The 26,513-nt window shown below is 43.5% G+C and overlaps 1 protein-coding gene across 1 annotated transcript; it reads right to left on the bottom strand.

Annotated features, from left to right (window-relative positions):
- Positions 1-204: 204 nt before the first annotated feature.
- Positions 205-26,000, bottom strand: Dync1li2 (dynein cytoplasmic 1 light intermediate chain 2). The gene is made up of 13 exons (XM_059264236.1): positions 25,849-26,000; positions 25,628-25,701; positions 23,507-23,623; positions 20,414-20,644; positions 13,082-13,251; positions 12,279-12,372; positions 10,965-11,100; positions 8,859-8,970; positions 8,370-8,429; positions 6,610-6,651; positions 6,131-6,248; positions 5,297-5,413; positions 205-3,268 (listed from the first exon to the last, which is right to left on the bottom strand). Exons 1-13 carry the CDS (start codon positions 25,953-25,955, stop codon positions 3,168-3,170), a joined length of 1,479 nt encoding a protein of 492 aa, XP_059120219.1. The 5' UTR covers positions 25,956-26,000; the 3' UTR covers positions 205-3,167.
- Between the last annotated feature and the right edge of the window lie 513 nt (positions 26,001-26,513).

Raw genomic sequence — 26,513 nt, 5'->3', positions numbered from 1 at the left:
TCAATCCTCTTCTTCCACCAAGTAGGTCCTGGGGATTGAACTCAGGTTGTCAAGCTTCATGGCAGCTTCATGGCACTGAGCCATCTTACCAGCCCAAGGTACACATTTTTAGCTACATTGCCACATACCCATATACCCCATATGATCAGTGGTTAACAGATACCTAGTGAAATGATTTATCAAAAACAAAGTCACCAAAACCTGTAAGCAGTCTGGATTCATGTTTATTGAAGCCAGTAATTAGACATCTTCCCCAGCACTAGAAAGCAAGGTTCCACATGACTGCATACTGCACCCAGATAGAGCCACGCCCTAGACTAAGGCTAGTGGGAGATCATCTGCACTCCAGATTTTAAGTTAAAAACACCAATGAACTTAGCAGAGAGACAACAGTGAACTTTCACTTACAGCATCAGCATTGTTAAGGTCATGATGTACAGAGCAGTCACTTTTAACTTCATCAAGTTAAGAAAACAGTTTCTTCAGTTTAAATACTGTTTTTTAAATGCCAATTACAAAAAAAAAAAAAAAAAAAAAAGGTGCAGCTGGGCAGTGTAGCACACACCTCTAATCCCAGCATTTGGGAGGCAAAGTCAGGTGCATTTCTGAGCTGGAGGCCAGCCTGGTCTACAGAGCAAGTTCCAGGACAGCCAGGACTATGTAGAGAAACCCTGTCTTTAAAAAAAGAAAGAAAAAAAGTGCAAATAAAATAATCTAGCAGCATATCTGTTGGATTTTTAGGAAAGACCAATTCACAGCCCTCATTTGGGCTGTAACTTTTAGGTTGGGCTTATTTAAAATTATCCATTTAAAGACAAACAGAGGTAATCACTATAATGTGTATAAATAGTCATAAAATTGTCTTTTACAGTCTACCATACAAGTGTATTCTGCAAATAAAATTAATTTTACTTTAAAAAGTGAAGGCTGTTTATTATTTGGCCTTTGGTTCCAATGCATGAGAATCCTAAAATAACAAAAATTACCTCATCTCCCCAAACCCCATAAGAACCCTGAAGCTCCCCAAAGCTGGTAGACTTTGGCAACCACTGAGCACGTGGTAACATGCGTCAGTTTCTTCTGAAACTAGAAGCATCCAAGTGTCAAAGGAGTAACAATGGTCTCTCAGAAACCTTCACAAGACCAGGCCTCAGCATTTCATTGGTTGGTTTTAGCACGTTTTACATCAACACAAAAAGTGCTTAACCATTCAAATGATACATTTTAAATTTTGCATCAAAATTTAAAAAAAAAAAAAATCACACAATTAGGCATGTTGTCTTTCCTTTCTTGTTTCTGAGGTCACTCGTTTTGCCCTGGCTGCTGCAGAGATTAAGCGACCCTACCTTTATGTGCCCATATGGCATCCGTAGGTCACTACATCACAACTTTCACTCCATCAGTTTACTGTCATCACTTAGACAACCTGGTCATTTGAAGCAACAATGCATGTTTACAAAAACAAAAACAAAATAAAAACCCCAAAATAACAACAACAAAAAAACTGAATTAAAAAAGGAACAAATAATATATTTCAACAGTAAAACCAGAACAAGAAACATCTTTTTGTTGTTAGAGAGGCAAGTAAGCACTCAGCTTTCTCCTTAACAGTGTTCAGACCTTTACAAAATGACTCCAGACAGTTGAGGAGCCTTGTCATAAAACTAGATGTTAACTTCTGCCCAGCACTACATTAGTGGTTAGTCAAGTCTGGTATGCATATAAAGTAATGACATTAGGGACATTATGCCAAGACACAATATAACAAACATTCATATAAAAAAGTAAACTCCACGGAAGTGAATTGTGGTTTTCCCCTTGGTTTGGACAACAAATGTCTTATACATTAAAGTCATGGTAGTGTTTGCATTTACATGTGCTGTGTCACACAGAAAACTCAAAGTGCTATTTCATATCCACAGAAGTCATTCTCAGAATAGTGGTGTGACATGATGATGTGCATGAATATGCCCCTAAATGGAAGACACGTAAAACTCTCACTTCCATAAGAATAGAAGTGCTACATTTATGACAAACACAAACCTGTCACTTCCATTTTCAATGTAAAGCACTCACTTGTTGGTCTGGTAACAGTGATCAGACCAGGGAGCTACAGAAAGAACCTTTTGTATCAGTGAAGGTTACCACAGACTCTAAGGCAGGAATTGGTACAAGCTAATTAACCAGAATGCAATGATGTTAAATACTTCCCCCAAACTTTATACAGCACACTGCCATTATGGTAAAATGAGAGATCAATCACCCATTTTCTGTTAGTTGGCCAGCCTGTGGTAGTTAAAAATAATAATTAAAAAACAAAGCAGGAGCTATTCAAAATATATAAATCAAAGTAAACTAATTTTGTATCTGCTGACTTCGAACACAACCCATAGCAACTGCCTGTCCCAGGTTATAGATGCACAGAGCCAGCATTTCTCCAAGGACAAAAGGGCAAGGCCTGGGCCAAGCATGTGGGTTCTGGGCAGGTGCCATCTCCACCACCCGTGTCAGATCCACCTTTCTCAGGTGTCCCCACACAAAACACATTTCTCATAAATTAAAGATGCACTCAGAACAAGTCCAATTCCCATCTGTTTCGTGTTTAGTTTGGAAATGCTTCTAATCGGTAAGTCTTAAATGATGCTATCTGACTTCTACCGTGCATGTACTTCATGCTGCTCACTTCCTTCTTCCACCTCTCTAACGTTCAGCTTCCCCACCAGCACTTCTCTCATCCCTCCTGAACTCTTCTCTTTCCTGGACTTTCTGCTACTTAATCTGCTTCCCAAGAACAAGGGACTTTGCTAACACGCAACTGGTCAAACTAACGACCATCTGATCAATGACTTCCTAGTCTCATTTGATCCAACCTGATAGCAAGTGGGCTTCCTTTCTCCACTCTGAAAGAAGCCCAGCTGTGCTTGCTTCCCACAAGAGGACCGCAGCCCAAGAGTCCACGGGACATCCCTAACAAGGGGCCTGACATGTAACCTTCCTAAATGTGCATTTCACACTCGGACAAGCCAATGAAGTATATATTTTTTTAAAAGTTCATCTCCCCTACCCCAAAAAACTGATAGCATGTGCCATATCAGAAAAATCCTGGTCTTATCAGATGAATATACATAGTTATTTGGTCATTGGACATATGCACTTTTAAAGGAGGATCAGGCTTCATTTTCTGTTGAAGAGTTTGTTACCATGGAGTCTGGCTTTCGAGTCATTCTATCCAGTTCTTCTTGAACGTTTGACAACACAGTCTTTTGTCCTAAAAAAAAAAAAAAAAAGGAAATGGAACGAGAGAGAGAGAGAGAGAGAGAGAGAGAGAAATAGCAGTGTGAGAAAAATTTTTCCCCCACAAGGCAGTTTCTCTGTGTAGCCCTGGCTGTCTTGGAACTCACTCTGTAGACCAGGCTAGCCTTACTTTTGCCTCCCACGTGCTGGAATTAAAGGCGTGCACCACCACTGCCAGGCTCTGATGGAGAAAAAAAATTTTTAAAGAAGCATTTAAAATCATACAGATAGCCTTTAACTCCAGTACTTGGGAGGCTGAGTCTGGCTGATCTCTGAGTTCGAGGCCAGCCTGATCTATAGAGCTAGTTCCAGGACAGCAGGAAAGACAGAGAAACTCTGTCTTGAAAAACTAAAAACAAATAAAACCACACAAACTTCTGCCATCATTTGTAGTGACAATATCCTCAAACATGAGAAAAGCCTTTTCGCCAAGGACAATGAGACAGATCCTAACTTTGTTAATGCCAGTGTCACAGGTCTGTGTTCCTCCAATTATGCATCTGCCTTCTTGGCAGGGGGTAGGGAAGCCTTTGTGCCAAACTCAAGGGGCCTTTCTAAAAACCCTCACCCCATCCCTATGCCCTGTGTACTTTCTCCATCATCTCCCTGGAGGTCATCACTGAGTTTCAGGCATGCAGTAAACTACTTTCTTTCCCAGACAGGCACTCACTCAGCTTTTATTTCTAACTGCAACACCTCAGACTGACTAATGGGCTGATGATGGTAGCTTTGGCAAAGTATTTGCATTAACACACAGGGTTCAATTCCTGAAAAATAAAACAAAATGAACCCATAAAGTAGTTTAGCTTAAACTGACTCACATGGAAAGACCATGTTTTATGATGAGATTGAGGCTGAGCAGTTCAATCCTGCACAAAACTGGTACTCCTGTTTTCTGTTGTCAAACAATGTCTGGGGCCTGGACAATGACCTCTATTTCTGGTAGGGGACAAATACTAGGTCAAGGCTGAGGCACAGATCAGATTCTTGAGTCTCTAAGAAGTCCTAAGTTGCTGAAGGCCCAGACTGTCCCAAGGACAAAATGATCTTTTAATGTTCTATTTTGGAAAAATAGATTAGAGAAAACACATTAATATATGCCCAATATGCCCTTTATATGTGGGGTACTTTGGTGCACACTTACAGTCCTAGTAAGAGGATCAAGAGTTCGAGGCCAGCATAATTTCATCTCTAAATATACAAAGGCAAGCCTAAAATACACTCTGGCTTGTCTAGTATTCACCAACTCCTGGGTTTGATCCCTGGCCTCACAAAAAGGAAATAAATGTTCTCTAGCTTAAGAAAGTATGTGATTCCCAAGGACTCCACCATTTTGTTTCAGAAACCTCTAACTAGCTTTTCTTACCAACCTAAACGGAAGGATAGATGGCTGGATCACCACAGAGAGATCCTGCAGTGAGAGTGTAGGATCACAGGATCTAACTCCCTGTAAGATTAGGGGCAGCAAAGCAAATGAAACTCTTTTTCTTTTCTTTCTTTTTTTCCGTTTTTTTATTTTCCCCCACCACTTGCATGCCTGGTGCCCAGGGAGGTCAGAAGAGGGTTATCAGATCCTCTGGAACCCGAGTTAAGGATGGTCGTGAACCACTGTGTGAATGCTGAGAATCCAGGTCCTCTGCAAGAACAGCAAGTGATCTTAACCGCTGAGCCATCTCTTCAGCTCAAGCAAATAAAAACTCTTAAAGTATCACATAAAACGAAATAAATGTCAATAGCATATCTCACGATGACCTCCAGTGGAGTTTCCAGATCAAGGGCACAGGCACAAATTAGACCTTATGCTGCTTTACTCAACAGCCTGAATGTACATTAAATCACACTTTAAATGTAATGTGCCAAGGAAGCCAGCACAAGGCTTAGTTCTATTCATAGCTGGTAGAACACTGGAGGTCTGCAGGCCGGTGAAGGCAATCACCGTGTCTACATTACCATCCTGCCAGCACTGTTCAGACAGAGGATCTAAGGCTCTGAGGGCCCCTACCTGACTTCTTGGCTGTGTTCTGCACTCCACCAGCACTAGGACTTCCAGGAGAGCCTGTTTTTTTACTCAACAGACTATTGAAGAAGCTGGCCAATACCCCTTCACTTGCTGCATTATCTAAGGAAACACAAAAGAAAAACAGTAACAAAACATCACACTGATGACTTGACAGAAAAGTGGTTCTTAGACTGGAATTCAGCAGCCGTGGCTGTCACTTTCCTAGCTCACTGACCACGTTCACTGTGGTCACTGTTAGCTGAGGCTAACTGGGCAGTGACGAGATTACCAGTGGAAACATGTTTACATTTCCCACCTTTGTTTTTGTCATCTCTGTGTCCTCAGTGCAGTGCTTTTCAGTTTTATAAGCCCATAAAAACTCACAGTCTATTATGAAACACTCATATCCTACATAAAAGATGCTCACTGAACATGAAAGAATTTACAGAATTTTGTTCTAATGGTTTACTGTAGCCAGTATCTTTGGGTATCAGTAAGTACTGGGATAACACCTTGGTCTAGCTTGGTAAGAATAAAAGGAAAATAAAATAGCCAATTCATAAATAGTATTAATACAAACCTAAGAAATAAAACTACAGATTCAAGATACATATTGAACAGTGACTTCCTAAGTTGTATTCTTTTCTGACGGCACCTGCAGGGTCTGAGGTCTTACACAATGCCAGGTACACACTGTTAATCCTTGCTGGGAAGTAACTCTTGCTGGAAAGACAAGAGCCCAGCTTTCCCAGATTTCCACCTGAGAGCCCCAGCTATTGTTATAGCATGTCCTGTGGGCCCGGGACTACAATCTTTCCCCAAAGACAGCATACATACTTTTGATGTTTGGATCTGGTTTCTTTACTGATGTTCCTGGGGAGGCGCTTGGCACACTAGCTGGTCCACCCCGACCCTGGGTCCTTGGAGAGCCAGAGGGTCCTCTAGCAGGAGATTCCTAAGTCCAAAACCAGCCCATATCACACATAGGTATAAAAATAACAAAAAATACAAATTTCAAAATCAACCCATTTTTGCATGTCTAAGGTATAATAGTGGTGGTCTGCTCCCAGCTCGGTCCCTTTCTATGCTTCAGTCTCCTGAGAAAAGAGCTAAAAGCTTACCGATTCTCAGCTGTAGTATTCATCAAACACTTCTCTAAGACTCTACTGTATTTCTGGCTATGGGCCTTTAGGGAGACCAGTTCACTTTAGAATATAAAAGCCCACATAAACATAAACTGTTACAAATAATGGTGGAAAGTTAGAAGGCACCCACGACACTGGGCCATGACCCCCTGTTTGGTTTAAGGTACTCACGGAGGTTCTTGTGGGCGTGGCAGGCTGCTTGGCAAGAAGTGACTGCAAAGAGAGGGACAAACTGGCCATTAACCAAGGCCTGTAGCATGAACTGAGGACTGGAGAAAGGGTTGACTCCTATGACTCTACTACAGGGCGCCAGTAACCAGTTTTGAAGCTAAGGAAATATCAGGCTATAGAAAAGGGAAAGAGTTGGGAAAAAACTGCCAAAATCTAACAGGACCTGTACAGACCGTTAGGAGAGGGTGACAGGTCTAACAATTTGGGTCAAGGAGAAATGTTAAGACTAGGTTTGTGGGGACGGGAGAGATGGCTCAGCAGTGAAGAGTAGTGGCTCCTCTTCCACTGGACCTGGGTTCAATTCCCAGCACCCACATGGCAGCTCACAACTATCTCGAACTCCAGTTCCAGGGGATTCAACACCCTCACATAGACATACATGCAGGCAAAACCCCAATGTACATAAAATTAAAATAAATAAATAAATAAACTGGTAACATTTTAAAAAAAATACTGGGTTTGTGTTCAAAATTGTCATCTTAGGTGGAATCAGGGTGAATCTGGAAGAAGTTGAGGGTGAATGTCATAAAAACACACTGTATGTATAAAGTCCTTTTTAAAAAAAAAAAAATTACTTATTTATTATGTATACAGTGCTCTGCCTGAATGTATCCCTAAAGGCCAGAAGAGGGCACAAGATCTCATTACAGATGGTTGTGAGCCACCATGTGGTTGCTGGGAATTGAACCCAGGACTTCTGGAAGAGGAGTCAGTGCTCTTACCTACTAAGCCATCTCTCCAGCTCACATAAAATTCTTTTAAAAATAAAATATTATGTGAAGAGAGATGGCTCAGCAGTTAAGAGCACTGACTCATGTTCCAGAGGACCCCGGGTTCAATTCCCAGGCTGTCAGGTGTCTGACCACACCAGGATTAAAAAAATAAAAAAATAAATGAATAAAATATTATATTAAAATCATCAGTTTGGGGCCGAGGATGTAACTCAGTTGGTAGAGTACGTGCCTAGCAAGCACAAAGCTGAGTTAGATTCCCAGCACTGCATAAAACCAAGTGCTGGGCCACATTCCTGTAATCCCAGCACTTGAGTTAGAGGCAGGGTTCAGTGCCATCCTTGGCTACATACTGAGCTCAAGGCCAACCTGGAAAACATGAGAATTTGCCTTTAAAAAAAAAAATTTAGGGGGCTGGAGAGATGGCTCAGAGGTTAAGAGCACTGTTTGTTCTTCCAAAGGTCCTGAGTTTAATTCCCAGCAACCACATGGTGGCTCACAACCATCTGTAATGAGATCTGGTGCCCTCTTCTGGCCTGCAGGGACACATGCAGACAGAACACTGTATACATAATAAATAAATAAATCTTTAAAAAAAAAATTAGAACAAAAAAGCTAACAGCTTGGGGAAAGTACTCTTCTTACCTACAAAATGTGTATTATCTGCTTTTATATACTATGGGAAAAATGGAAGTGAAGCCAGGCCACTTCATAAATTGTCAATTCAAGAAGGCAGCCAGCCAGTTTTCCCAAGGCAAATAGGGCACATAAGCACACTAAGCCCATCCCTGCAGGATAACGTGCAATGCAGGCAGGCGTCATGAGGCAGGTGCTCCAATCCCTGTCCCGTAGAGAAAGGAGGGAATGAGGAAACCTCGCCTTAACCTCCATGCCTCTGTAAGCTCTCCAACACACACAGCCCCCATCCCCCTCCGGAAAGGGAACTCCCGGGAAGAGAGGGCCTCTTACCTGTTGTTTCATTAGGAACACTTGCTCATCCTCTGCTGCCAACTCTTTGTCATGGACCAGCTGTGAAACAATACATGTTTGTGGCCACAAGCAATGAAAATTCTCAAATGACTGTCAAAATTTATGCTACAAAAATCTTGGTCCAGGCCTCCACATGGATTTGGGGCATCTTACTTGAAACTGTAGTTACATTTTTCTAACCGGGTACAGACTCTCTCCCAGTACTAGCCATGGCATATAGCCAATTTTTAAGTCTGGCAGGTCCTAAACAGTACCTCCCAGATCATAGACTTCAGGAGACTCCAAAGGGAGGGGATTTAGCAAAAATAATCCAGAAGTGGTAGGAGCACCGTTGGAACTTGACAGGAAATGGGCCCACAACTGACATGGACATAGCATCACTCACACTTGGTATCGTAAGCCATTTCTGTAATATCAGCTTTTCATGACTTACAACCACCTAAAAAGGCCTTCAAGGGACTAAGGTACCTTTCTCACAGGAGGCTTTACAATAAAATCTTCATATGCATCTTCTGGCTTCACGGTTGTAAAATTTTCATGTAAAATAGCTATTTTCTTTTCATTATCCCAGCCTGCAGGTCTAAAGACAAGGAGGCACAGATGAGCTTGCTTTGCCTGGAACTGCCTTCCCACATGTATCTGAGAGACATTTCAGGCTGTAAGAAACTCCTGGGTAAAGTCCTTTTCCACATCTCTAAGTCTGGAGGTGTTGTCACTGTCTTGTAGCTTTGGGTACATAAGCCAAAATATACAGCAGGCCTATCTCATCAAATTGATGTGACACATCCTGCTCCAGGGATTCCTGCTTCAGGGACTCAGGGACACTAGGCCTAAGGAGCCAGTGTGAGACACTGCCCCAGTGGAAGGTTTCGGGAACCCAGTTTAGACCAACAATGCACAAGGGTTAGCGGTCCAGAGAGGACTGTTATTCCTGGACTTTGGCTCTCCTCTTGCATTCCGTCCCTCTGAGGACACTTCTTTATAACAATCATCTTATGGACAGTTCATTAATTTTGCTGGCATGGAAGATATGCCTTGAAGCCAAAGAGGGAAGGCCTATATCTATCCTGAGCCCCACAAAAGAGACACAAGGAGACCTTAGATTCCTATGTGGGCGTTGTAATAGCTTAACATCACAAGCAAGAAGGAACAAGGTTTGATCAGGGTTCCCACTCTACTCTCTTAAAGGTAGCAAAGCCCTATATGACACACTTCTGAGTTCAAGAAGCTCTAGATTAAAAAAAAAAAAAAAAAAAAAAAGACAACTGACTGTTCTCACAGCCCTCTCACTGGCCCAACTCCTAGTCCATAGCTATACCAAGAGGATGCCCATCCAGGATGCTTCTCCCAAATGGCCTTGCTGACTTACTAATTCCTACATAGGCAACTACCCAGAGACACAACAGTAAAAAGGGACTGGACACTGGACACAGCTGAGATACATCATGACCCATGCAGCCTCCAGAACCACAAGATGCTTCTCCATTATATACACTAGCCCTAAATCCAACCAGAATCCCTGCTCCTTAGGATCATGTAATTAGGAAGGAAGTAATTACAAAAGCACACCACTCATTAAGTTTCTGCTTTAGTGCCTGTCTGACTGTTCTGGGTGATTCTTCAGAGTTAGGGTACGAACAATATGAGTGAGACTCTCTTCAAACACACAGAGGGTAACCTGTTCAGTTTCCCTGAAGCACCTGGCTCTTGTACTTTCAGCCTTTCACGGATCCCTTGGCCCCTTCCTTCTGGTCTGCCTGAGACAGTCCACTCATCTAGCAGCACACCGTTCTGGCCCCTCTACACTAGCCCACCACTACCCTCCTCTTCAGTATATGTCTGTCTCTATGTGATAACAGGGACGTATCTCATTCATTTCTGTGTCCTCAGCAGAGAACCTGGGTACCTAGGAGGTACTGTGTAAAGCTTGCTGAATGGACAAATGTACCTGTCAATCAAGTCCAGAAGGTACCAAATTGTAACATCAATCTGCTAATCTAAGACCACAGCACTGTCATAGACAAACATGGCAACGTGATTCTCTAATTAGAAAAAAGACACCAACTCCAGAAAACAGGCTAGCTAAGTCTCTGGCACAATGACCCATCCTAGAGGCTTGCAAAAATACAAATGCCAGAAAGTACTAAGAGCAGAGTTTAACCCACACTGACAGGGATACTGAGAAGAGGCTTGCAATCACCTTGTAAACAGCAGTCACCAGGTGCTTATACACAAGCCACTGAGGATCCCCAAACTGAAATCTTGAAATCTCTATCCTTTTGAGTCTCTCCACAGCCAATGCTTCACCAGAACTGACAGTAAGTATACAAAATGGCTGGCTTACATTCTGACTACCTTCTTTCACTGATGGAATGCAGCACCTCTGACCACACCACCCACTCCCCTTAAACCAAATGAGTCAATCCAGAAGGAGCAGGGAGGAAAGGCTGCATCTATCTGCCACCTGTCAGGTTCAGCCCACTTTCTTAGACAGAAGCGCGGAGAAGCACAACACAAGCGGCAAATGTACTATAAAGAGATGAGCTTAGACGCCATCACCTCCAAAGAACTCACATAAAAACTGCATCCTTTTCCACAACTAAGGCGGGTATGGTAAAGTGGAAGCCATATGTCTTATGAACAATGTACTTATACAGCAAGTCAAGGTTTTTCTCTTCCTTCACTGAGGTGTAAATCAAGGCAGCTCCATCTATTCAATCTGCTTAAGGAAAACCAATTCATTGTGAGACAAAAACCAATCACACATAAATATATCACACCTTACAGAGCTAAGTGATCTGTTGTTATCCACATGCGAACAACAAAGCATGCAAAATTTAAAACTAAAAAGGAACAGGAGCAGAGGAACCATGATAAATACTCCACACAGGTGGAGGCTGTATAGGAAGCAGCTGCTTTTCTTTTTCAACACTTAGACTGCTGTCAATTCTCAAGGCTGCTTCCTAAAAAGCAAAATCAGTGGACAACACCTCAGCATAGAGGTACACAGATTACTCACAAAGGTGCTCACAAAGGAACGAGTTTACCATCAAGTACTCCGTCAGAGATAGGTGTCAACAAGGGCTCAAAGGCAGCACTTGTCACCCCTACTCCAGGGTGTGGAACTAAGATACCAACTGCTGTTGGCTTTATACAGAAGACTCAAAAAGCTGCTGACATGGTATCTTTCTCCTGGGTAGCACAAACACGGAAAAAACCTGCAGCATCTAACCTAGTCCACACTGGTGACTATACCTCTCTGAGTAAAAGCAAAGTCTAACAAGATGGCTAAGTACAATCAATGTAATTTGTCATAAAATGGTCACACATCAGTTTCTTAATAGGAAAGCCAATCAAAAGTACAGCCTCAAAAACAAAGCAACTAAACTGGGCATGGTAGCACGTGTGTAATTCCAGCACTCAGTAAGCTTGGGCAGGAGATCATAAGCTTCAGGCCAGCCTGGGTGACACTGTAAGACTCCGTCCAAAAGTAAAAATAATAATACTTAACAAAGTGACCAAAGACACGCCTAAGTTAGTATATATAAAATGCCAACATAGCAAAAATAAAACTAACCAAAAGATTACCATTTTTTTTCCCATGGCAAAAAAGAACCCTGTGAGACAGGCGAGATGGCATAGTGACTGATTAAAGATGCTTGCTGCCAAGCCTGATAACCTAAATCTGACCTGGAACCTGCATGATGGAAGGAGATAACTGACTCCCCAAGTTTTCCTCTAACCTCCACACTCATGTACCCCACCCCCAATAATTAAGTATAATAAAAAAGAAAAAAAGGACTACTCTCTGTTCAGGGGGAGCTTTGAAGACACCCCCTTTGGAGGAAAGCCTGTGCTCTGGGGCCCGCTACAGCATCCCAAGGATACACTGGAGGCAGAATCTCCGTAGGTGTGACTGGATGAAGTCCAAGTGCTCATCCCTGTAATCATGTTCCTTCTCCAATATGCTCACTGCATCACACTGCAGGAGAGACAAAACCAAGAGGAATATTAGCGTTCTGCTTGTCTGTCTGCTGAAGATAGGAACAGGGATTTCTTCAGAAATAAAGAATTTCTAAAGAAATAACTCCACAGGGGTCCAGGTACTAATTAGAGAAGAATAAAAGGAACAAGAGAGTTCTTGTTCATCCTGGCCTCAGTTTACACACAAAGTACAGATGTAATAGGCCTGATCACCTCCTAATTGTTTTCAACATCCAATGAGGTCATATTGGGAGAGGCCCTTTCACACCGCTGTGCACTGCACTTCCCAACCACTGTGCACCGCACAAGGTAGCTTTTACTAGGAATAAAGCACTTTTGAAACCCACAATGTTTTTAAAGCTACTTCCCCCCTCTCATACGAGATATACCTTCTATTTCTACTTTATCATTCTATTTTCACCGTCAGTCTGGACCAGGTGAACTGGCTTACAGACCCTTAAGAAAACTGCTTTCGTTTAAGTTTGCCCAGGAAGTCAACAGGGCTTTCTGAACTAAGTGATGTCAAGGTTGCCGCAGCATTAAATGACAGTATGTTCTACCCTGACACAGTCAATGTACCTTAATGAATCCTGAATAAGCCCAATTCTCCCTTGAGAAGAAACTTCATCAAAGCTTCTGAAACTCTCTTTCAGATGGTGACTGTTCACTGGCCAAACCCAGCCAAGCTTACAATTCCCTGGACGCACCTTTGTGCACACCACCAACACTGGGATCCCCAGGTTATGAGTCAGCACATTGTCACCCAGAGGGAGGGCAACACTGTCTTCATCTGAGCCTGAGGTCAGAGGCCCTCTTCTCTGTGGGGAACCCTGACAACCTTCTTCAGGCTCGATATAATCTTGAAAATCTTTCATAACTACAGAGGAAAAAGAGAAAAATTACACAGACACAAATAAAAATATACCTTAGGTTTAGAAAATTAAGGGAAAAAAATAGTAGCAAATACAAAACCGAAAGCATTTATTTATGCATGGCAGAGGCTGCAGCTCTAGAGTTTAAGGATGGTGATACAAAGTATCAGATTTGCATCTGGTACCTCACATCTACTGAGCTCTGAGCGACAACAGCAGCAGACCTTCTTTTTTTTTTTTTTTTTTTTTTTTTTTGGTTTTTCAAGACAGGGTTTCCCTGTGTAGCTTTGCGCCTTTCCTGGAACTCGCTTTGGAGACCAGGCTGGCCTCGAACTCACAGAGATCCGCCTGGCTCTGCCTCCCGAGTGCTGGGATTAAAGGCGTGCGCCACCACTGCCCGGCGAGCAGACCTTCTTAACAGTTTCAATTTCATGCGATTCCTAAACAGGCTTTTAAAATTCTGTTTTTAAGAATAGTACTGTGGCTCAAACTTTGAGATTTTCCATGTACTAGTTCTTAAGCTCATACTAGTTTCTATTATTAAAAACCACCAAAAATAAAACAAAACAAAGAACACCACCACCAATAATTCCCTCACATACACTTCTCTTATACAGCCTACATTTTTCAAAGTACGGACAGCCCAACCATTACTTCATCATAGGTGACCATTAGAAATCACAGTAACACAACTTGTCAGGATCCTCATTAGGAAAGCTTACTAAACGCCTACATGCTGAACTCCAGAAGAGCATGCCATTTCCATGTAGCAGAGGCAAGCACAGACCATGTGACTGCCCAGCACCAGCCACATTTCCTCTTGTCTCTACTCTTATGAACTTAGTCTTTGGGGGATCTTGAGTTACACATGTAGTGTGCATAGCATATCTGTACCTAACACAACTGTGCAGCGGTATTTGCTCCGACCATGACCTTGGGCTATACGGCCTGAAAGAGGCAGTGCTTCTTGCCTTCACATGTAACCTCTTAAAAAAGAGAGGAGAGCCGGGCGGTGGTGGCGCATGCCTTTAATTCCAGCACTCGGGAGGCAGAGCCAGGAGGATCTCTGTGAGTTCGAGGCCAGCCTGGGCTACCAAGTGAGTTCCAGGAAAAGGCGCAAAGCTACACAGAGAAATCCTGTCTCGAAAAACCAAAAAAAAAAAAAAAAGGAGAGGAGAGAGGGATCATGTGGCAACTTTTTTTTTTTTGGGGGGGGGGGGGGGCGTGATCGGACACCGGACGGCCAGGTGCATTCATGTGGGTGCTTGTTCAGCTATTAAGAGCACTGACTAATGTTCCAGAGGACCTGGGTTCAATTCCCAGCATCCACACAAATGCACCTGGCCATCCCATGTCCAATCACGCCACCCCCCAAAGCCTCCACATGACCCCTCTCTCTTAAGAGGCAACTCACGTAGGAAGGCAAGAAGCACTCCTCTTTCAGGTGGTATAGCCCAAGGTCATGGGCAGAGCAAATACCACTGCACGACTGCACCAACACGTCTGCTTCTTGGCATCACATTTGTTGTCTTGGTTAAAGAGACCCCTGAGGAGCTGAGCAACGGCTCAGAGGACTGATTGAGCAGAGGACTCAGCTTCAGTTCCCAGCACCCATGTGGAAGCTCACAACCATCTGTAGCTCCAGTTTCAGGGTACCCTCTTCTGGCCTCCATGAACATGGCATGGAGTACACATACATATGTGCAAGTAGAGCACTCATAAGACAATTAAGTCTTTACAAAAAGAAAAAGGAGCTGGGCGGTAGTGGCACACGCCTTTAATCCCAGCACTCGGAGGCAGAGCCAGGTGGATCTCTGTGAGTTGGAGGCTAGCCTGGTCTACAGAGCAAGATCCAGGTTAGTCACCAAAACTACACAGAGAAACCCTGTCTCGGGGGTAAAAAAAAAAAAAGGATTCTTAGATGGAGTAGCCAATGGCTATAGTTAAGCCAACTTAACACAAAGACTGAAGACCTGAACCTATATGTGAGCACTTCAAAGTTCAAATGATGGGTTTTATCTTGTTTTGTTTTGTATTTGAACAGAGTCTCACTATGTATCCCTGGCTGGCCTGGAACTCACCATGTACACCATATTGGCCTTGAACTTGCAACAATTGCCCTGCCCCTCCCTCTGACTCCTGAGTGTTAGGATTATAACTGTGAGTTACCAAATCTAAATCTTCATGTAATAGGTAAGAACCCCTCGAAGCTTAGGAGCCAATAGGCAGCTCTATTTTTCTAATATACTACAAGACTGAAAAAGGCCTAAGGCCTTTTATATTTTCACCAAAACCATGCAAAGTAAATGTAACTAAAAGCATTGGAAGAGGAGGGTCGGGGGCTGGAGATAATGGGTTATTGGTAAAGAGCACTTACTACTCTTCCAGAGTACCCAGGTTTGATTCCCAGCCTCCACATAACAACTAACAACCACCTATAACTCCAGTTCCAAAGGATCTGACGCCCTCTTCTGGTTTCCATGAGCACTGCACACACATGATGCACAGACACCCATACACACAAAAAAATAAAGAAATAAAGCACTATGGAAGACCAAGAAATTATTTTTGTTGCTACTTCATAATGTAATTTTGCTACTGTTATGAATTGTAACGTAAATATCTGATCTGCAGGATACCTGCTATTTGATCCCTGTGAAAGAGTTGCTCAAAGGGGTTGCAACCCACAGGTTGAGAACTGCTATTCTAAATGACTGAAAAACTGGGACATTTGTTGGGCATGGTTGCACATGTCTTTAATCCCAGCACTCCAGGGGCAGAGGCAGGCAGATCTCTGTAAGTTCCAGGCCAGCCTAGTCTACACATCAAATCCCAGGCCAGCTGGAGCTACAAAGTGAGATCCATGTCTCAAAACAAAACAAAAAAGCAAACCCTGGCTGTTTAACAAGAGTAGGAAATTCACATATTTTTAAAAGAACATTATAGAAAATAGATTAGAAGACAGAAAATAATGCATAACACACAGGAAAATGGAAAAAAAAATACAGATTACAAAAAATGAGAACTATAATCCTGAAAGTAAAATGTAGCTCACTGTCACACTTTCTAGGTGGTGAAGTGCCAACATGTCACAGGAGAAACATCAAGCTCCAAGGCTGAAGGGAGTCCCCACTACTCCAGCTGCACGGCTACTGTGGCTTCCCCTCTTCCTACCTCACCAACACTCCCTGGCGGTTTTGAGAGACTCCTTTTATGAAAAAGCCTGACATGCAGCAGGGAGTCCACCAACTGTTAGCGTTCAAAGCAGTGGGTTCGGATATTGACTTGACAAGGAGTAGTCTTGTGAGTTCATTTGTCATCATGACAAGGTTTAAAATCACTTAGGAAGAAGCATAGTGGTGCACACCTTCAATCCCAGTGCTTGAGAGGCAGAGGAAGATGTCTATGAGTTTGAGGCCACCCTGAAGCTACAGAGAGATCCTACATTTAATAAATAAATAGGAGACACACCTCTGGGTGTGCCTGTAAGAGTGTTTCCAGACTTATCTATCATTTATTCACGGTTTATGGATACAGAGACTCAGAGCATCTATGCCTGTCTGCCCTTTCAAAGGTAGGAAAGCTTTCACCATGTCTCCACACCACAGTCCTTGCTCTTAGACTAGACTAAAAAAATGAGAAAACAAGCTAAGCACTAGTACTCATTTCTGCTCACTGACTGCAGATGTATTGAGACCAACAACAGCCTTATATTCCTGACACCATGCTTTCCCTTCTCGTCATGATGGACTGTATTCCCTCAAACAGCCAAAAAAAGAAAGGAAGAAAGGAAGGAAGGAAGAGAGGAACAACAAAAATCCTTCTTTACATTGTCTTGTCCTGTTGTTGCAGCAACAAAAATTAGCACAGCATACTACAAACAAGCGCCACCTTCTGGCAGCTCTAGGAGTTGCTTTCATTTTGCCAGCTCTGGATCACAGTGGCTGATCACAAAGCAGTTCCAAATCACACAGGCTAGAATGGAAACTTGATTGTAAAGTAGTGTTCACTTATTAAAAATAATACTACAGGGAGCTGGAGAGATGCTCAGGAGTTAAGAGCATGTCTTACTCTCGAAAAGGACTGCCTAGCAACCTCCTCTAACTCCAGCTCCAGGAGGATCCAACATAACACCTGCATTCACATGCATAAATATTGTGTCCCCCATATTTGAAAATACAATAAATCTTAATAAGAAAATTAATTAATCTGGAAGGCAGCAGTCCTCTGAGCAAGAATACAAACAACTAACTACTGTCCTAAAAGGTAAGCTAAAACCATCATGAACAAAAGCACTCCTTCAACATGCAGCACATAGACATGGTTACCATTCCAAACATCACAGACCAGGGACAGTAAAAGCAGAGACCCTCAGCAGACATGTTCAGCAATTGCTAGAAACCCTCCAGTGTTCTCTCCTCCCCTCTCTAACCCGACAGAGCCCTGGTACTCAGAACACACAGCCCCACAGAATTAAGATTTTTTCTCAACTGGCAACGAGGTCAGCAGACAAAAGTGCTCACTGTGAAACACTGAGCTCAACCCCCGGTACCTGTAGTGCAAGGAGAGAACCTTCTGAAAGTCAACCTGCACATGCACGTGCAAGTGCACACACCCTTTAGAAAAACAAAAAGACTTCATTTTCATCCTCTTTAAAAGATAGCGGGCACGTGCACCTCAGCATTGCCTTCCTGGAACACAGGCACACTGCTGAAGTTCTAGCTGCAAGAGGAAAAGAACCACACCCTCAAAATGACGATCGGAAAGCAAAAACGAGCCAGGGCTCTTGAGCTCTCTTCCCAGGCTGCTCCTTAGTTGCAAACTGCCTTCCTCTAGACCTCATTTTCAGGAGAAATAAACCTCTTTCTTGTTTAAGCCATCCTCCTCTCCAGTTTTCTGTCATATGTCGCTGAATCTAATCTTCTGTGACACAGACACCAATGACTAAGATCATTAAATAAATTCAGTGTCTCACTTCACCAGCTCCCCAAGAATAGGTATCCTGTCTGCTATATCCCCAGCACCTAAAACAACACCTGGTACCTCACACTTTCCTTATCTGAGAAAGAGTGGTACATTGGCCAATGTGGATCTTTTTCTATTTTAGTAAATCTTTGTAAGGTTATCAATCCAAGAAAATGCGTTCACAGAACTGAAGTCTGTAGCACATTAGTTCACTAGTCTGGGTATGAAGCTGTGTGCAATGGTCTAGAAACAGCTTCTCTGCCTCAGAGCTACTCTGCTGAGATGTCTTTAGCATCTCTGTTTTGCAAGAAAAAGAGGCATTATCTAAAGAGGTCAGTGGTTGGAGACAGATGAGATGAACTGCATGACAATCACTACACCCACATGTGGATGAGCCAGGAAGCACACGTGAACAAAGGAAAGATAAGGGGTTAAGTGCCTGTTTCAGTTAATGACAGACGGGCAAGATGAAGGGTGGGACAGGAAGACATACAGGAGGAAATTGAAAAGCACCATCAACTGCTTCTCTAGTAGTAGATTAAGGCGCAGCCACTGTCTCGAAGATAAAACAACAGATAATGACTTCCATAATGAAGTATACTACTTAACAAGGGAACAGACACGCTATTTGTGGGAAAGAAAATGAAAGATTTAAAAAAAAGAACGAAAAAAGAAAAAAAAAAAAGAAAAAGAAAAGCACCATCAAAATTTTAGAACTCTCTTGCCAGTGTGCAGATACTACGTGCCATGCTCCAGAGCCCTCATCAATCCACCAAGGGGAGTGATGTCACCCTGTGGCACTAAGCCAAAGGCAGCCAAGCTTGCACTGGCCAAGACGCAGCGGCTGCCGGTTCCACTGCCTGCCCCTCCCGTTTCCCTGGCAGAGGGACAGAAGCTGATGTCACTATACAGAAGCAAAGGAAGGAAAAACAAGCTTCTGAACCACATTTGAAAACCCACTAAACTTCCTTTAATTTGAAAGTTCTTTGTTCTCAGAAGGATTCATTTGTCTTTAACCCTAAAATAACTTTTTTTTTTTTTTGGGGTTTGGTTTTTCAAGACAGGTTTCTCTGTGTCACAGCCCTGGCTGTCCTGGAACTCACTCTATAGACCAGGCTGACCTCAAAATCACAGAGATCCACTTGCCTCTGCCTCCCGAGTGCTAAGATTAAAGGCACGTGTCACCACCTCCCAGCTAACTTTTATTGTATTTTTAATGACCCCTCCCTCAAAAAAATAAATCTTCCTATTCCTGAATGTAATCATATTTGCTAGATTTGAAAATGAAGTAGTTGGAAATGAAAGATTTCTCTTCTTTAGGATTTTTATTAAACCTGCCAACAAGGAGACATGGGATCTCCATAGGACTCCAGAAACATGGGCTTGGGGTTTAGAAGAAAAATGTTCCCAAAGACTGTCCCTAGCTGGTGGCATTACTAAGTTATGGGATTGAATGGGCACTAAGCTCTCAGTGGATTTCCACTCATGTGCACTCAGCTGAATGGCTATTAGAAGGAGGCCAAGCTGAAGGAAGGAGGCATGCAGGTATGCCTTTGAAGAATACCCTTTCCCCTTCTCCCTACCCTTCCTTGCCTCTGCAAGGACAGACAGACTCATCTCAGGTCCAGAAGAAACTGGACTGCAACCTCTGAAGCCATAAGCCAAAACAAAGCAAACTTTCCTAAGGTTTTTTTGTTTGTTTGTTTTTTGTTTTTTTAAATACTGAGTTTCTTTATGTAGTTGTGGCTGGTCTGGAACTTGCTATGTAGATCAGGCTGGTCTTGAACTCAGAGATCCACCTGCCTCTGCCTCCCAAGTACTGGGATTAAAGGCATGCACCACCAAATCAGGCCAAAGTATTCTTTTTCATCTGTCTGTCTGTCTGTGTTTGCATGCACTTGAGTGCCTGACTGTATGTACACTATATGCATGATAGTGACCACATGCCCTGGAAATGAGACTTACAGGAGGTTGTGAGCTGCCTAATAAAGGTACTGGGAACTGAACCTGGGTCCTCTGCAAGAGCAGCAAGTACTATTAATCACTGAATTGCCTCTCCAGCCCTTCAAATTATTTTTGAAAACTGAATTCAATAACTAAAAGAAGTATTTCAAAACAAAAGCAGATTCTATGTGAAGTAAACCCTCTTGGCTGAAAAAGAAGGTGGCCATAGTAATTCAGAAACTAGTAAATTTTACTCACATTTCCGTTCCAGATCCCTCATTTCCTCTGGTGGAATTTTCATCTTGTCAATGTGCTCACGTAAAACACTAGCCCACTTCTGTAGAGATTCCATTACAGTCCAAGGTCTAGACATGTCTGCAACAAAAATGACCAGGGTCTCTGGCAAAGATTCAGCTGAAACTGCAAATTTCAGCAGGCCTTTGTGGTAGAGGTCTCCATCTAAAATCCACACATTGCAGCGGGTGTGGTCTGGGAAGAGAAATGAAACGTTATTATCACCTAACAGTGACTGTCTGCACAGATAATGAGAACAGCAGCATTAGGAGGGAATGAATCCACACAGAAATCACAGCCTTGTGCCAAACACCCAGTATCCAACAAATCAGCCTAGTACAGAATGAACTGCCCAGGCTACTAAAAGTTTAGATTATCACATATAGGTCACCTCTAAGATTTCAACAAACTCTAAGGAACAGAGTGAAAGTAATTAGCTTTCAATAACAACCGAAGGACACTAACCTTTAGTGATGAATCGTCCCTTGGTCTAAATAATCTACTGTCCTAAAACACTAGCAATCTGTGAGGTGGTGAACAAGCTGACTAAACAAATCCTTGTGTGTGTCACATTAAGCAACTATAGTCATTCTGTTAGAATAATAAGTTATATACTCTAAGCATCTTTATCTTTTAGCTATACATAAGGAAATATTTACAGATGAAATGGTAGTAATGTCTGAAACTGGATCGAAAATAATCCAATGTGGACTACAGGGAGATCTTAAGATACAGCTGAAATAAAATGTATCAAGAACTAGTAACTGTGATAACTCAACTATAGAAGATAATTCTCTAAATTAATAGGATATTTTTAGAAAATTTCAAACATATTCCTTAAGGGTTATTTTTTTTTTCTATAAAAGTACCTTGAGAGAAGGAACTCCTAACACCAAAATGTCATTTCATTAACTTCTTTTCCAACATATACCTGTAAAATCTACCTTTCTTTAGCTTCCTTGTTGGTATAAACAAGTTATTAATATCTATAAAAATGCATTTCGGTGAGTTTGAACATTAAAGTATCTACATCTAGCTGCATTTCTAACCTCTAAATTATGTTAAATTTTTTAGATTTATTTTATTATTTTTAATTATACATAGGTGTGTGTGTGTGCCTACATGTGGTGATGTGCATGAGAGTGCAGGTGCTCTCAGGCCAGAGGCCTTGGACCCCCTGAAGCTGGAGTTATAAACCACTGTAAGCCACCGGACATGATGCTGAAGAGTAGCAAGTGACCCACCTCTCCAGCTCTTAAACAACTTTGTAACATCTATTTAGAGTAAGGTGTGCTCTTTAGAGTATAGGTGAGGGTATGGATAGGTGCACACATTCCACAGTGAAGTCAGAGGACAACCTGTGGAGAGTCAGTTCTTTCCTTCCATCATGTGGGTCTCAGGGATCAAACTCAGGCTCTCTTGGCAGCAAGTGACTTTATCTGCTGAGCTACCTCACTGGTCCTAAAACTCCAGTTTATTTTAGTTTGGTCTATGAATCAACTCCAAACACACTTTGTACTCAAAAGCTGAGGTTTCTATGCCTACCCATCAGTAAGCATAGTTCCTTTTTTTCAGCTTTTCTTGCCAGTGTCAACTATACATAACTCACCCATGCATGGGAATCACATATCCCATGAAGCATTAGACAGATATCTAACTGAGAGGCAGTGGTCCTTTGACATGTAATGTCCTACCACAACCCAGATACAACCAGAGACTATTTTCTTTAGCAGGTGATTATCTGTGAAATGTGTACTTACAACCCAGTCATACCACACAATTAAAAAGACTAGGGCTGAAAGATATATAATTAACCTACAGTAAGGGCAACTCTTCCATCAGACAAGGACTCCCAAGTAAGTAGCCAAAAGAAAAAGTCCTATAAATAAATGCAGCAAGGAAAAAGATCTCATAGTGACCTGAAAGGAATCTGACATAATGTTAGCATAAACTCCAACTCAAAGACAAGCAAGTGCGGTTCCTGGGACACTCTGTCCTGAAATGTGCCTCAGTCTTGGAAACGGAAGATGCAGAGATTCTGAGCATCTATGCCAGTCTGCCCTTTCACCATGTCTCCAGTGCTCCTCTCATACTCCCACACTCTGTCCATCTGCAAAATGTACCATCCTCCTCCTCCTTCTATGAGGAAACGGAAGTGAAAGGTGGTTAAGTCAGTAATCAGAGGACACATAACTGCTGAACACAGGAGTGGCATTCTGCACCAGTTCTGTCTGGCTTCCAAGCCCAAGGTCTTCCCACAAAAACCATGATGCCCTACAAAGGCAGGAAGCAAACGACACAAACATTCAAGGTCCCCTCAGCTTGGTTTAGTGACCTCAGTCATATAAGCACAGACTGCAGTTGAGTCTAGGCAGACACTCAATGTCTGTTTTTCGGACAGAAGACAGGTCCTGACACCAGGCCTACTTTCTGCATTCCTTTCAAGACCTTTAAGGAATGTTAAAAAGACAAAGTCAAGGGACTAGGGCTAATGTCCCTGAAGGTGTAAATCAGCACACAAAGGTGCCCAAGCTCTAAGAGCCCTTATCCATGTCCTCTACTAAACAGCTTAGAGATAGCAGGACTGTAGTGCTGGAGAGGCTTGTGGTCTATCTTCTTCAATTTAACAATAAGAAAGTAGGGGAGCTTTATAAAAACCACCCTAACATCATGATCACTAGTATTTAAACAGATAAAGGCAAATATAAAGAATGAATTTAATCACTACACTTCATCTTTAGACTATAGGAAAAAAAGACCTAGGCACTGGTAACTATTCTACAGTCACTAAAAAAGCTGAACATAAAATCTGAAAAATTATAAAGGAGTCATTACAGAATAGCATCTCTGAGAGTTCCAGGCCAGCCTGGTCTATATAGTGAGTTTCAGGCCAGCCAGGGTCACAAAGTAAGACCTTGTCTCAAAAAACCAAAACCAAACTAAAAGCAAATGACATACATTTCACCTATTCTCTTCAGTCCTAACAGAAAGCTGGGAATGCCTGCACATGGAAGAGTCAAGAGTCCTGCATGTTACCTTTACAATGGAGTCACTCACCATCTCGATCCTCATCATGAACGCTGAGGTAAAGATACTCCAAGCCTCTTCCTTTTTTGCCATGCTCTGCTCCTTGTAGTTTGGTCATGAGAGTTGTTTTACCAGAACCATCTTCTCCTACGAACGACATTTGCAAGAAGACAAAGTGTACTTACTGTGTGTCATGCTAGTCAAAAACGGCAAGCCATAACAGCAACACAATAAGGAGCAGCTAAGACTCTCAAGCAAGCCTGCTGCTAAGGTCTCAGCTCTCCTGGGTAGAGGCAAAGACAGCCAACCCCAAGAGCCAAATAACCCTCTACTGTAGTTCTCTTTACTTCACAAGGGAAGGAATAAGGCAAATGCACTAACTCTACCTACAATTTCTAAGACAGACATCCAGAGAAGGGAACGTCAAAGGAGGGGGCTAGTTTCTCACAAAATAAGTCTTGACCACAGTAAAAGAAAGAACTCTTCAAAACACAACTAACCTCAAAAGTCTAGGAACACGGAACTAAAATTCTGTTTCTGAGCCGGGTGTGGTGGTGCACTTGGGAGACAGAGGCAAGCAAATCTCTAAGTTCCAGGCCAGCCTGGTCTACAGAGTGAATTCCAGGACAACCAGAGCCACACAGAAAAATTCTGTCTTGAAAAAACAAACAAACAAATCTGATTCTGCCTCATAATCATGAAGTTTATAAATATTATTTACATGCATTTGATTTTAAAAACATCTTCAAAAGTACCCTAAAGGCTTGGAAAGTAGGAAGAAAGTAATTACTGACCTATGTAAAACTCCTTAGTCTCAGTACCAAGTGCTTTCTCATCTCCCCCGGACTATCCATATCCAGTACCATCCCCCACGTAATACCCCCTAAACATAAAATAGAACCACTGCTACCAAACATCCTTGGATTCAATAACATGGAATTAGAGAACATGAGAAGTGAAAGGCAGTCCACAACGGTCCTCCCTCCTCAGTGCCTCACCTTTTTCATGCTGGTCACAATCCACCTAGACCATGGTGAATGCTTGTCAGCCTGACTTCAGCACCTGCTCATTCTGATCTACCTGGCACTCTGCAGCCTGAGTTATTTCCCTAAAGCACATATCTGGCTATAACCTACCACAGTGGCCATTACCTGGATGAGAGAAACACAGGGAAACCACCAGGCAGTTATTTCCATAAGGCTCAGAGGAAGATAAAATCTGTGAAAATCAGGAGCCTCGGGAAAGAGGATTAATCCTTCAGTCTTTCATGATCTGACCTCAACTTATCTTACCATTTACTGCAAGAAACTTCTAACAGTGCTCAAACTCTTCACCCTCTTGTTATCTCTATGCGCCTGCACCTAAACAATAACCCTTCAAAACACTCGACGACTCCACAAGTTCTGTTTCAACACATCAAGCAGTGTGATGCGCCCACAACGGTCTGCTCTTGACAGGAAAGATACAGTGCAACCACGCACACATCTGCCTCGGCTAGGCTGGGATTCTTGCAGAGTGTCTAAGATGGTCTGTGCTGTCCCATTGCTCACACAAACAGCTCCACAAACAGCTCTGCGTGTGAAAGTGCCTGATCCCTTTCATTTGTATGAGATAACTGAAGCCAGAGAGGTTAAACGACTGACTTGGCAACCTAGTAGTGAGAGCAGGAATAGGAGTGCAAGAAAGTTCCTGGGGCTGACTCCCAACGTGTGCCGCCTCTGGGGAGTCCCTAATGCCTCTGCTCAGCTGCTCACGAGGGCTGAAGAAAGGCTTCCAGACATCTCCTCAGTTCCCAGCCCAGGTCACCTAGTTCCCTCATTTTCTCCATCTAGCCTGCACATCCTCTTTTCCCTTTCTCCACACCCTCAACTTGGTGAGCACTAGACCGAGCGAAGAAGAGAGTTAAGGCTGAAGGCTCAGCCAGTGATTGAAGGAATGTGCCACAAGCCCACGCCGCACATCACTGGACTCCAAACCGAGCTGCATTCTGGGGTCAGGAGAGGTGTGGGCTTGGAGACTCTCCGGCTGCCCTGCTAGAATCCAGTGTACCAGCCAGCGGCAAGCAGGCAGTAAGGGTGGAGAAGGCTGGAACCTGTGGGAGGGCACCGCCTGGCCCACCCCGGCGCCCCAGGGCAGTACCCAGTTGCTCACCGAACACCAGAATGTTCTTGCCGGAGGGCAGCTTAGACCTGGCGCGGGTGGACACTTCGCTCAAGATCGAAGACCTGTGGCGACAATGTCAAGAGCGGTCAGCGCGGGACCGCCCAGGACCGCTCGCCCAGCGACTGCCGGTCAATGTCTGCCCACGGTACCGCCCGCTCCGGCCCACTCTCTGCCCGGCCACGCCATCCGCGGCTCTGCACGTCCCTCACCATAGACTCTGGCCTTCCTCCTCTTCACTGGTTAGGTCGCCGGCGGCCGCCACCGCGGGCCCATTGGGGCCCAGCAGCAGCTTCTTCTCCACCCCCACCGGCGCCATCTTGCCAACTGCAGCCACAAAGAGGGCCCTCCCCCGGGCCGGCCGAGGACCCGCAAGGACCCCGGCCGGGCCGCGCCGCCCGCCCGCCCACCCGCAGAAGCTTCGCTAGCCAGCGCGTCCCGACGGACTGGCGATGTCCGCGTGCGTCAGCGGTCACAGGATCGCCGCAGCGAGGGAGGTTGCTCGGTCAGGCAGCGAGCCGGACAGCCTTACGTGGAGGTGGAGCCGCGGGCGCAGCCAGACCGAGGGCGCGCTGGCGACTCCTGCAGGCCTAGATGCTGCAAGCCCAAGCTTTGGAAGACAGCCCCATTTATGCCTCACCTGGTGTGTCACAAGCTATCTCATTGATTCTTGCTTAACTCTTAATAAGTGAGGAAACTATAGCTCAGAAATGTAAAAGAAACTGGGCTGAGTCGTGGCCTACCATGAAAGACGCTCTACAAAAACTGACTGAGCATAAGTTTGCATGCCTGTCATCCTAGCAACAGGAAGCTGGCAGAAGGGGAACCAGAAGTTCAAGGTCTTACATTACATAGCAAGTTTAAGCTGAGCATGAGC

The sequence above is a fragment of the Peromyscus eremicus genome, chromosome 5 (assembly GCF_949786415.1).
Source record: "Peromyscus eremicus chromosome 5, PerEre_H2_v1, whole genome shotgun sequence".
Lineage (NCBI taxonomy): Eukaryota > Metazoa > Chordata > Mammalia > Rodentia > Cricetidae > Peromyscus > Peromyscus eremicus.
This window is presented reverse-complemented; position numbering and strand designations above follow the sequence as displayed.